Here is a 13,004-nt window from a genome sequence, read left to right as displayed (position 1 = left end):
AAGGTTGTTTGGTCTTAAGTGATTTAAGCTGACTATTAAGATGCAAATGTTTTGGAATGGCACACTCAAGTAGAGAACTCAGAGTAGGAAGAGGAGATTGGGCCCAGGTAGGGATCCAAACTTCACTGGGGGAGATAAAAAGGCAAAAGGGCTGGAAATAAGATATCTGGACCTACTCAATAATTATACATAGGCTGAGCTTGCTTAAAGACAAACACAAACTCCTACACACTCAAGCTTCTCTCTCTGCTCCCTCCACTCTCATATCCCCACCAGCTCTATTCCGTGGGAGCCCATAAAGTATGAAGGGGGCTGAAAGGAAGGCAAAGAATGTGAGATATAAAATGGTAGAACAGATTCCAGTTTGCCTGAATCCTGGCTGCCATAAACTCACTCACATGCACATATTGATATAATTGAAGATTCCAACATACAGACCCATGGAAATGGCCTTTGGGTCTACCAGACCACCAGCATAGATGCCACATGGCTCATTTTTCTCACCTTTCTGAGGCACACATGCTGTGTTTTCCCTTCTGTGGCCATATGGAGAAATGAAGAGTCCTTTTCTTTCATAATTTAGAACCCTAATCTTTGGTCTTGGCTATGTTATATTAGTTCAGTGTTTGAAGAAGGGAGTTGCAGTATATTCAGTTTCCTAATCTACTTACTGTTATAGTAGTAGACTGCATCAATTTTAGGCCCAATGCCTAGGAAGTTCCTGGTAATCAATTTGGGATAACTAGAGTCCATGATTTGTCTTGTCTCATCATACCTGAGCAAAGAAACAACCAGCAGGAATTCAGTCAGAAAATGATTTTCATGACATAAAGGTTGACATTTCTTGACATGAACCATAACCTTATACCTTCCTTAAAGGCTCTTCTTGAAAGTATTCAAATGCACTGATAGGCAAACCAAGAACCTAGATTTACTCCATGTTGCTATAGGACTCAAACACTAGACTTCCTGACTTCTATTCAAGCACTTTCCCCACTTCTCAAGATGCTTCCACCACTGCCCAGACCTGCTTTTTAGAACCTAACTTGCTGTTAGTGAAGATTTTGCAGGATCTGCTCTTGCTTAGGGAATGGTTTCCTCATTTTTTTCTCATTAGGCCCAATGGTTATGGAAAGAAACTTAAAAAAAAAATCGTTATCTTCTTCAATCTGACTGTAAATTCTAGGTCTCCTACATCTATAACACTATCTTCTAATGTGTTTCTACTGTAATTAATATGTAACATTTTATTTAAAGTGTTCCTTAAAAAAAACACTTTATGTGTTATCTCATATAAAAAACAAAAAGTATACAGAAAAGAACTAAGTTGGTGATAAATATTCCAGTCCTATATTCTCTGGATCAAAGGATCCAGGAAGGTCATGGAGCTTTAAAAATTTGCATGAAACACTATCTTCTGGAAAATCCCATTCCCTTCCATTTTTATAAGTCTTCAGGGTGAAATAAAATTACCAACCATTAAAACTCACCTCCAATATTGGTTATCTACAAAGAAGTACGTCTTATTGAAAAGTGGGTTAAAAACAGCAGCATCAATTTTTTGTACAAAGTCAGGGAAGCCCAAAGAATGTATGCTCTTAGGATAGTTTGACTGTGGTATTAAATTTCTGATCAACCAGTACTTATCATCTGTGAGGACAAAGAAAAAAGGGTACATTGAAATCCCACAGAAAGAAGGCCTTTCCTGGTGGCGCAGGCAGTTGAGCACAGTGCTGTGAAGCTGTCCGCAGCTTCTGCAGCGCTGGTTCGATCTTGGCCAGCCAGCGAGGGTCCCACATGGCGCAGCAGACCTCTCCTGTCTCGCCCTCTGCTCCCCTCAGCAGTGTATTTCATCAGTCTGCCTGTTCTGCTCCCCACTCTGTTTCTAGTGAATCCACTCACCCTCCCATGCATCCGGCCTATACCCCAGTTCTTGTATAAATAAATAAATAAATCTTTTAAAAAAAAAACAAAACTCACAGAAAGAGTCGTAGAGAGATACCGACTTCAGACAACTCCATTCTTTCCCATGTTTCCAAAATGTAACTGTTTCTTATTTTTAAACAAGGTCCATCCTCTATGGTTCTGTATGTTTTTTTTTTTTTAAAGTATTACCATCTTATATTTACAGACTTTCCCCTAAAGTTTATATGTTACCTAGGATTTTATACTATACTTCAGAGCTACCATTAATAAAATAGGGAGTGGTTAGTGGCCCATATTTAGAAAAGAAATAATATTTCCTTACTTTGTTCTCTTTCTTGAGGTAAACTTAATAGCAAAACTAACAATTGGAATTACCTTTAAAAAGAAAAACTTCATTTTTGTTTCCAATTTCATAAGCAGCTTGAATGCCTGATGGTAAAGTTGGCCATAAAGAAGAAATTAACCTAGCATTGCTCTTTGGACTCTCAGGAAGCTTCCACCAGAAGAACCTGACATGAAAAACATAAAAAAAAATTTTTTTTAAATCATCGAATACTCAGGAACCATGAAACATGCATGGAAAGAACCTGTGAAATGACTAATGTTTCTTTACATCATCTTCACTTCCTGTTCCCTGGATGTCTGTGTAGAACTATCCCAAAAGGAAAGGATTCTGTTTGAGTCCCTGATACTAACAATGATTTTAATAAGCAAATAGCATGTGGAAATCATCAGAACTTGGGCTTAAGAGATTTAGGTTCTAGTTAAGTCCCACAGTCCATTTGCCAATTTTGTAATCTTAAAGAAGTCACTTACCCTCAACTATCTCAGTTTTATAATCTCAAAAATAGAGAATATTTGCCTACCTACTATATAGTAATGTTCTCAAATATTTGCTTCAATCTGTATTCAAAAACAGAAACTGGGCCTCCCTGGTGGCCTAGGGGTTAAATCTCAGCACTTTCACCACTTCAGCCTGAGTTTGATCAGCAGACCTCTTCTGTCTCACCTGCTGCTCCCCTTAGCAGTGTATTTTAGTAGATCCACCTACTCTGCTCCTGACTCTGTTTCTGGTGAATCCTCTCAACCCCCTCACCTCTTGCCTATAGGTCATCCTAGAATTCTCTTCTCTATAATTAATTGCCAAGTCTTTTGAACAGGTCCTGTTATAGCTTTAATCCAAAACTTCACTATTTTTTATGTATGATTAAAATTGTCTGGCTTCTCTGTTTCCTGTCTTATCTTTCTCCAACCCAGATTGCTACCAAAAATCCATTTTGAACATGCCAATTTTCTAATTAAAACACAAATATAATTACAATAATCTCCTGCTTCAAAATCTACAAGATTTATCCACTGCCTTCAGAATCAAGCCCAAGTCATTACACAAGTTATATTTTACTTCATTTTCCATTGTTTTCCACTATGCTCTAATAAAAAAAATCTGTCAATCTTTACTGTTGATTAGCTAAAAAATTATCCTACCTGTCTTTAAAGTAAAAGATTTTATCATCCACTGTAGTGATAGCATCAAAACTCAAACTGGGGTCACAGGTAACTGATTCTGTATTGTCGAGTCCTGGTGAGGGATGGTATTTCTCTGGGCCTCCTGAAAATATATTTTAAGAAGCATTAGGGAAAAAAAGGGAAAACTATTCTTTTTTAAACATTCAATTTTCTTGATGAAAAATAGGTTAAAAATTTCAAGTTTTCAAACATTCACAGAAAACATGCAATAAAGCTCTTTCCCCAGTGTGGTTGTAACATTATGGAGGAGAAAAATCTGATCACTGATTTTTCCTGTTAGGTTAGCCCCAGTTAGGTTATTTCTCTGTGTGCCTTCTTCAACAGACAGTGGTATGTTGGTTAGAAAGAAGACTCAGGTTCTGCCTTTGGTTCTGTCATTAGCATATTAGATATCATCTATTTATCTGTAAAATGAAAATTATATATATCCTACCTATCTCACAGTGTAAATGTTGAAATTTTATCCAAATGCAGAGATTCTGAGACCTTTCATGAGTATCTTCATAAGCAAAATGATCAAGAAATTTAACTCACCATAGAGAGACTGGATGCCACGTATGTCATCAGTAGACAGATGAAATGAGTTGGTGTTAACATAACTATAGGTGGGGAACATTATGGCCTTTGGATCTTTGGAATGATCAAGACCCAAGGAATGACCAAGCTCATGAACAGCAACTAGGAACAAGTTTGTACCTGTGAGGAAACCAACCATAAGGAGAAAGAACACTGAAATATATTGGCATCTAGAGGACAAATGATATAACACCTGGCACAATGCAAGGGAAATCCTTGGGAACCCTTTATGACTCACCACTCCCTCTTGCACACGGTCTTTTAGCATTGTTACTGTTGGCACTATGTGCCAGATATTTCTTCGTTGTCAGGGTTTTCCTGTGCATTATAGATATTTAGAAATCTCTGGTTTTACCGTTAAGTTCAAAGATGAAGTTCCCCCCAGTTTTGACAATCATTGTCAAATATGCCTTTGGAGGCAAAATTGCCACTGGCTAAGGACCATTGCTGGGGCAGGCAACTGAAATATATTGTCATTTTTAGCATAACTCGTAACTGTATTCTGTAGTTGCTTCTAAGTCATATCCAATTTCCATGACTTCTTTGTGCTTTTTCCCTTGATCAGGCTTAAATAGCTATAGAAAAGTATTTAATGACTATCCTTAATAAGTTCCAAGTACTATGACTCACAGAAATATACCATTTTATGTCTATTCCTTACACAACTGCAAGGAAGCCACATGATCTCTAATCTTCTCTACTCTCATTTCTTCATAAAATATCTTTATTAATTTTCTTGAGAAGGTTGTCTGGGTTCTGTTTTCCACTAGATTGTGTGCTCTTCTGGGCCAGAACTATGCCTTTTTCATCTCTGTATTCAAACACTCAACACCATAAAAGAAACTCAGTAGATATGGTACTGGAACAAAAACAGACAGACCAGTGGAATCAAATAGAGAAACCAGAAACAAAGTCACACATATGTAGACAACTAATCTTTGACAAAGGAGCAAAGAATATGCAATGGAACAAGTTTGTTTAATAAATGGTGCTGGGAAAACTGGACCACCACATGCAAAAGAATGAAGGTAGAACTACTACTTCACACCACACACAAAAACCAACTCAAAATGGATAAAAGAATTGAACATAAGGCCTGAAAACATAAAATTATGTAGAACACAATATAGGTAAAACACTACATGTCATACATTGCAGTAACATCTTTAAAGACTCATCCCCCAAAGCAAAGAAAGTTAAAGAAAAGATAAACAGCTGGAATTACATCAAACTAAAAAGCTTCTGTATAGCAAAAGAAACATTAACCCAAATAAAGAGACACCCTACTGATTGGGGGAAATTTTTGCACTCCATACAACTGATAAGGGACTGATCACAAAGATCTACAAATAGCTGATGAGACTCAATAAAAAGAAAGTAAACACTCCAGTCAAAAATGGGCAGAAGAGCTAAAAAGACACTTCTCCAAAGAGGAAATGCAAATAGCCAATTGGTATATGAAAAAATGTTTAACATCACTTATGTCAGGTAAATGCAAATCAAAACCACAACAAGATACCACCTTACACCAGTGAGAATGGCACATATTAAAAAAAAAAAAAAAAACGCAACAACAAATGTTGGCGAGGATGTGGAGAAAAAGGAACTCTCCTACATTGCTGGTGGATGTGCAAACTGGTCCAACCACTATGGAAAGCTGTCTGGAGGTTCCTCAAACTACTAAAAATGGAGCTACCATATGATCCAAAAATCCCACTCCTAGGAATCTACCCAAAGAACACAAAAACCTTAATTCAAAAGGATACCTGCACCCCTATGTTTATTGCAGCACTATTTACAATAGGTAAGATAGGGAAACAACCCAAATGTCCAAAAATAGATGGCTGCATCAAGAAGATGTGGTCTGTATATGCTCAGTGAAATAAGTCAGAAGGGAAAAGTAAAGTATTAGATGGTTTCACTTACAAGAGGAATATAGGGGAACCAAATAAGAGATTAGGGAAAAAAAATAAATCAGAGACATTCTGCAAGAGAGGCGGAGGGGGAGGGATCAAAACAGGGGAGGGAAAAGAACAAGGGATGGTTCGCTTGTGAAATGGTGGAGGGAATTTTACAGGGCCTACACCTGAGATGAGAAAGCAAACATTGTACATAAATGAACAGTTATGTAAAATATATAGTAATTAGTAAAAATTTTTAAAAATTGCTATTCAATGCATGCAGTATCACCCAGAAGGAAGAGGGTGCTGAGTGGAACTTGTTCTTGATGACTTTCTCTTCATTTGCTTTCCATGAGTCAGTCATATAGTCTAGAATTTCCAATGTATAGATTTAGAAGACTTCTGCTATGATGGTTTAAACTCTTCAGAGGCTAGAGAGCTGTCCCAATAACAGGGAAGAGTAGTTATCCCCACCTCTCAGTGGCCTTAAGAGATAGTGGGTTACCAACCCTCTGTAAATGCACACACAATTGGGTATTCTGAAACTTTTATCCCAGTCCTACATGGAACTACTGGGAGAAATAGCAGGATGAGGCAAGGGACACAAGGAGACATAGTGTCTCCACTATGGAGACATAGTGGAGAACAGAAAAGGCGGATGTATTGAAACAGACTACTAAGAGAAGCAGCAAGAAGGGTGAAGTCTGTGCCTGAAGGATTTGGGGTTTTTTTTAATAACCTGTTTTGTAGGTTTTGCATGACTAGGGAGTCAGTGTGGACTGGTTAGTGCTGGGATGTCTGGTCTTGGGCATTGACCTTTGACGCAGAATATGTCCTGGCCCTGCTTCCACATTCATGATGGAAGTGTTCATGCTGATGGCCTGGTTTCCATGGCAACCTTATCAATTACTTTTTATCTCCTCAAGCCTCCTAAACCTTCCTACTGGGCAAGGGGTCCAGGCTTAGTTTTAACCTTATTAAATGATACCCTGACAACCACATAACCATACAACCTTGTATTTTTCTACAGAGATCTCTAACTTCTCTTTATCATTCTGTGTCAACATGAATTTAACCAATTGTCAGTATGTGATGGATCAAGCTGATGGTCATCCTGCCCTAAGGTTAGCAGCACACACAGAAAGGGTATCTGTGTTGGCTTGAGTTTATACACTACACCATAAAATGATATGTAAATAACAGCTTTTACTTTTCCATGCTATGGTTCTTGAGTTCATACTAATGAACTAGTCATCCTGAGATCTTAGAAGTGATCTCTAAGATAATCTAATACAATGTCCTTGATTTGTAGAGGGTAAAATTAAGACACAGTGATAACTTTTATTAGGTGACAAAATTATAATCATAACAAGTTTTCCCATCTTATAACCCTTACGTGGAATGTGATCTTTCAATATTGGAACATCAGTTAGAATTTGCAAGGGTATTTTCCTGTGGTTTTATGTGTGTACCTGTTGGTTTTTGTTTATGTTTTTGCCTACCTTTGTAGGTTTTAGTCCAGATTTCAGCCTCATCAAAGTGTGTATCTCCTCCAATGTCAGGCCCAGGTCCAAAGGCATGGGCCAAGATTCCACCTTTGCCATCAAAAGGGTTAAAATCTCCATGAGCTTTACAAGAAGGAAAGAAAATTAATCCTTCTATACAGGTCATGTCAGCGACACAAAAGAAGTAAGTCCAAGTTCTCTACCTCCAAATGCAAAGCGTATCATAATGTCAGCCTCCCCTATGTTAATCCTTCTGAATCTCAGGGGCGTCACATTACTCCATACTTGGAAAGCTTTCTGGATGACAGAGTCGACATCCTCACGTCTCATATCAGGAGTATAATTATTGATTCTTTATCAGGAAAATGAAAGAGAGAAAAATATATGCAAACTTATGTAATTGTTTATTATAATATATCACTTCTGTTCACATTATTGGTGAATGAAAATTTCATACATCAATAGTCCAGATAAGAAAGATTTGTTTATTCAACCACAAAAACATTTCTCCTTGGACAACTTCCTCCTTAAACAGAATCTGACTCAGTTTCTCCTCATTTATGATTGATAGGTCATCATTTTGAAGGATTTACATGCATAGAAACTTATGCCTTTTGCCCCTGCCCTCAGACTTCTCTTCATTTATCCATCTTGACTATAAAACTTTCTCTTGACGATAAAACCTTTTTTTATTCTTCGCAAATTCAGCTTCATTCTCCTGTTATTTATAGCCCTCCTTTCCTGCCCTAGACTGACAACAAAACACTCCTTGAGAAAAGGAACACTTCTAGAGATAAGCAATTTTAACATCAAGATAACCTTAGGTGAGAGAGACTTCCAGATGCAGGTCTCTGTTATCTAAATGGTTCCAATTTCTAGAAATCAGACCTCTGGTAGAGTAGAAAAACACTGGGACTGCAGTGTTACCTGTAGGTGATAACACGTTTCTTCCACACTGGCCTCCGTGGCAATGTCCTGAAATCATGAACATCAGGCACTCCGCATCGAGGTGTGCGCATCATGTTCAGAGTAGAGTCATCGAGCTTCCCAGTCACTTTTAGCCCCAAGAACTGCTGCATTTCCTGGAGTTTATTCTCCATGATGTTCCCATGGACTTTTATTTTTGTTGCTTTGACATCGTCAATCTTGAGGTCATAAAAGCTTGCCAAGTACCTCTAGAAAAATAATGACACATTATCACACAGGGGAAGATTTCTGTTGACACCCTATATATTTGACTCCACTGTATGCAGATGCTTTTGAACTAAGTATGAAACAATTAATTATAATGAGAAAAGTGCCTTAATTTTCTTTTTTTAATTTTTTAATTTTTTTATGAATTATTTTGTTTTATATAATTCTTATATCATTTTTCATTTTTACATAATGTATGCATTTTCATTTTGGTTATATTCCCCATACAATTCCCACCCCTTTTTCTGACCCTAATCCCTCTTCTCCTCACCCCGCCCCCCACTGTAGTGTGTCTCTGATATATAGTTGTTTGTTGATTTTGATTTTTACTTTATTGCAATTAGTCTTTTTCCTGGTCCCTTATTTAGGTTTTCTAAATTCCCGCTATGAGTGAGACCATCCAGTATTTTTCTTTTATTCTGGCTTATTTCGCTGAGCATGATCCTTTCCAGCTCCATCCATTTTGCTGCAAATTGCACGAGTTTATCTTTTTGATTGCTGAGTAATATTCCATTGTGTATATATTCCACATCTTCTTGATCCAGTCTTAATTTTCAGTGCTGTCAAAGGCCGGTCATAAACTATTCAGAAGATTGATTCCTGCAAGTCCACTGAAAATGCTTTATATCTCCACCTTTTCAGAATTGTCTTCACTTTTTAAAACCTATTTTAGCATCTAGCACATTATATCATTCAGTAAGCCACAAAACTATTATTGTTAGAATACATAAGTTATTAAATTTGGGGTGGAATTTTGTTGTTTGAAAATCCAAAATCCAACACAATGGACAACTGTGACAAAATCAGAGCTAAAAGTCTTAGAAAAACAGGGAGACCATCCAAACTCATAATTAAGGAAACAAATGAATTGGAAAAAAAATTCTACTAAAAAATTACTTGTGAGGGCCTCCCTGGTGGTGCAAGTGGTTAAGATGCAACTTATGAAGCTTCCACAGCCTCTGTAGCACGAGTTTGATCCCCCAGCCAACCAGGGAGCAACCCACATGGCGCAGCAGACCTCTCCTGACTCTGCTGTTCCCCTCAGCAGTGAATTTAAGTCATTCTGCCTGTTCTGTTCCCCACTCTGTCTCTGTGAATCCTCTCACACGCACCCCACCCCTCGGGCCTGTACCCAGCTCTGTATGCAAAAATAAATAAATCTTTAAAAAAAATTACTTGTGAATAAATAACTGAGATAAGTGAAGTTAAGTAGTATTCTTTAATTACCATGGCATTCTTAAGTGATTAAATTATTCAAGCCATTGTGTAAATCTCAGATTTGTCATTAAATGATAAATATAAATATATCCCAGTAGTAGAACTCCAGGCATTTTAGTAGAAGGGACAGATTCACTCACCAATGTAATATACTCCTTCAAAACCAGCACCTCTTTTTTTTTACATTGCTTTTTGGCAAGTAAAAGTTCAGTGCTAAAAGCAAATAACCTTCTAAACCAGTTTTAAAAGCCAGTTTTCAGCTAGTATTTCTCAAAGTAAAACTGGTCAGTGCAATAAATCTTAAAGACAAAAATCAGGCTCAATAAGAGCTAAAGTGCTAATACTTACTTTAGCTAATGTCATGTCATTTTCTTCTGGGCTTGCATTGCTGGGCAGGGAAACTGCTCCAGAGGTAGTGACCTGTAGGACCAGTATCAATAGAAGTAACTTCATTCTAAACTTGTCTTGTCTTGAGTGGTTTAACCTAATTAATTCTGTTCTTGTCAGTACAAGTTCCTTGAATGTCCTTCTTTATATAGTCCTTAGGACAGGCTCTGAGTAGGTAAAATCCTTAGAGTGACTCATAGCTGATATCGTCACTCAATTTACATCAGAAGCATGCAAACACAGCACAACCTTACTGTAGAACCAGCAATAGGTCAGCTATTCATTGCATTTAACTCACAGTTTACTGAGGCAACTCAGAATATTACTTCTTAGAAATGATAAATAAGCTCCTACTTCTGCCCACGCTGAAAAATCAACTCTTATGAAAAATACTGAGTGCTTTAAATATAAAGAGAACTTAGAAATGCATTTTAAGAAAGCTTATTATTTTCAATTATTTTTCACTATAAAACTTTCCTTGTAGTCATTACCAGTAAAACAATCTTTAGAAACAAAACTAAATAGAGATGTTAGAAAAACATCCTTTTGTCAGAATGAATTAATCCTCCCCAAGCTGAGACTGGCTTCCTCGAGAACTGTGATATAGTGATTTCATGTTCAACAAGGAAGGGTTCCCATCATCATTCTCTCGTGTTTCATCTGTGGTTCAAGCTTAGATCCTGTTTCTATAATTTGAGATTTTCAGTTATCTGAACAGAGGGCCCACCCCAACAGTGTAGCTGGGGTAGAGTGATTCCAGAGGCACAAGTTCCCTACACCCCAAATTATCTGGAGTAGGCAGCATGAAGATCAACCCTTCAACTCAACTTTAGGAGATAGAAAAAAGTTTGCCTCTGGAATCTTTCTCTATCAGTTCAGCTCTTTTCCTCCTTAAACTAACTATCTCTTTAATATAGAATATGCCTTTTAATCAATATAAAGTATTTGAAGACTGAAAACATTTAAAAGTCATGAAATAATACTCCAAAGTTGTAAGTGCACACAGTGGGGCTGCCTCGTGACTCTACAAGAAAAACCTGGTAGTGAGGAGGCAACAAAGTAGTGTGTTATAATTAAGATACAGCACAATGCACCTCCTAGACCTGGGAAATGAGGTCTGCTCCCCAGCATAGCCCTGAGACTGGGGACCCAGTAGAATGGTTTCCTTGTCACGGAGGAAGAAGGAAAGAAGTCCTCTCCATTGTACCTGGCATCCATTTCCAAACCGCCTTTTTCAAACTCTGTGATTGGACCTCAGGGACCTTCTAGTATTTCATTGAAAAGGAGGATAACATTTGATTCCTTTCTTTTGTGATAATTAAATGAGGCACAGCAGTCTAAATACCATGCGCCATCACTGCTCACTGATATTCATTCCCTTTCCCTTGGCCAGAAAGGAGAACATCATACAGCTTAACTTTGCAGCTGGGTAGAGATATTGGATTCATGAAGAAAGTCACATAGAAATAGAAGATAATCATTTCAAATGCTGAGGAATGTGACAATTTGGCTAGAAAGCAGGAAATATGGGGTTTATGAGAAAATACGAGAAGGGCTGGTTTTCCAGGAGAAGTTTGTACCATGAGTATCCATCTGGGTTGTGTATTCCTGGTGCCCCAAAACTACCTTGAAGCAAAGAGTTGCTCGATAAATATGTGTGAATGAATCTCATTGGACAGAAGGGCCTGAAGGACATGTGTACTAAATTTCCTTTGTGAGAAAAACCATTACACTGAGGGTGTCTTCTTAAATCTCACTCAATGCTTACAGAAGCTGATCTTCTGTGCACCCAGTAGGAATCTGGTAATTGGAAGACTTTCAAGCAGTATCTGGAAAGTCTACATTGTAAGTCACAAGTCAGCACTGCACAGGACACAAAGGAAGTAAAGGAAAGTTCTTGCTGGAATTTTTCTAAAAACAGAAAACTACATCCAGATGTTAATGGTCTCTGGGTCTTGTCTCACCAGGAGCCCCCAGTGAGTTGAGTATGAGGCAACAAGTGAGTTTAGGAGCTAGAAGATATTATAGTTCTTGTACATATAGGTTCAGGGTCGACTTGCTTAGAATCTTAGTTCCATCATTTAGCCTAATGCCTGACACACCTAATAATTGCTTTCTTCATTCCTTTGCTTCATTCTCACATGACACATTTGAAAGAGGCTGGTGTAGGGGATGTGAAGGGATAAGAAGTATAAGTCCAGACTTCTGTCCTGTGACAGAGATACAAAAAGATGATGTAGACTCAGACTGACAGCCGAGGTTTCCAGCACAGACATGGCTTCCCAAGGTCACACCAGGGGACATGAAAGCTAACTATGTGAAAAGCATGTCAATAAAAGTGTGGAAAGGAGTAAGATCAGAGTTTCTTATGAGGGATGATTTGTGCCAAGTAGAATCACTTTATTAAAAAGAAGAGTTTATAGTACAAATTTTCTTAAACTTCCAAGTCTCCATTCCATTGTTCACTTGCTGAAACAGACACCAGGACATTCAGCAGTGCCCTGCGTAGAATCGTCTTGGCTAGCTGTGATGTCCTTCACAAGGATGCAGAAAAAATAGGAACAGGGAAATGAGCAAGGCCCAGGAAGAAGAAGTACTCCCAATTATACAAAGAAATCTGTTAGCCAACCCCATTCACCAAGAGCTTTTTTATGGAGGAAGTAAACTTCAGCTAGGTAGCCCACTCCTTTTATGGATGAAGAAATGGGAATCCAAAAAGAGAAGTGAATTGCCTAAGGAAACTTCTGGCAGGACTCCTGACTCTGATCTG

General features: G+C 37.9%; 1 protein-coding gene across 1 annotated transcript; it reads right to left on the bottom strand.

The window, feature by feature from the left end:
* Nucleotides 1–626: 626 nt before the first annotated feature.
* On the bottom strand, nt 627–10,300 carry MMP12 (matrix metallopeptidase 12; the record flags this gene model as incomplete). The annotated part of the gene is made up of 9 exons (XM_084249951.1): nt 627–775; nt 1,491–1,650; nt 2,302–2,435; nt 3,412–3,535; nt 3,988–4,149; nt 7,433–7,558; nt 7,639–7,787; nt 8,363–8,610; nt 10,196–10,300. 9 exons carry the CDS (start codon nt 10,298–10,300, stop codon nt 664–666), a joined length of 1,320 nt encoding a protein of 439 aa, XP_084106077.1. The 3' UTR covers nt 627–663.
* Between the last annotated feature and the right edge of the window lie 2,704 nt (nt 10,301–13,004).

Source organism: Talpa europaea (genome assembly GCF_964194135.1).
Source record: "Talpa europaea genome assembly, chromosome: 12".
In the NCBI taxonomy this organism is placed as follows: Eukaryota; Metazoa; Chordata; class Mammalia; order Eulipotyphla; family Talpidae; genus Talpa; species Talpa europaea.
This window is presented reverse-complemented; position numbering and strand designations above follow the sequence as displayed.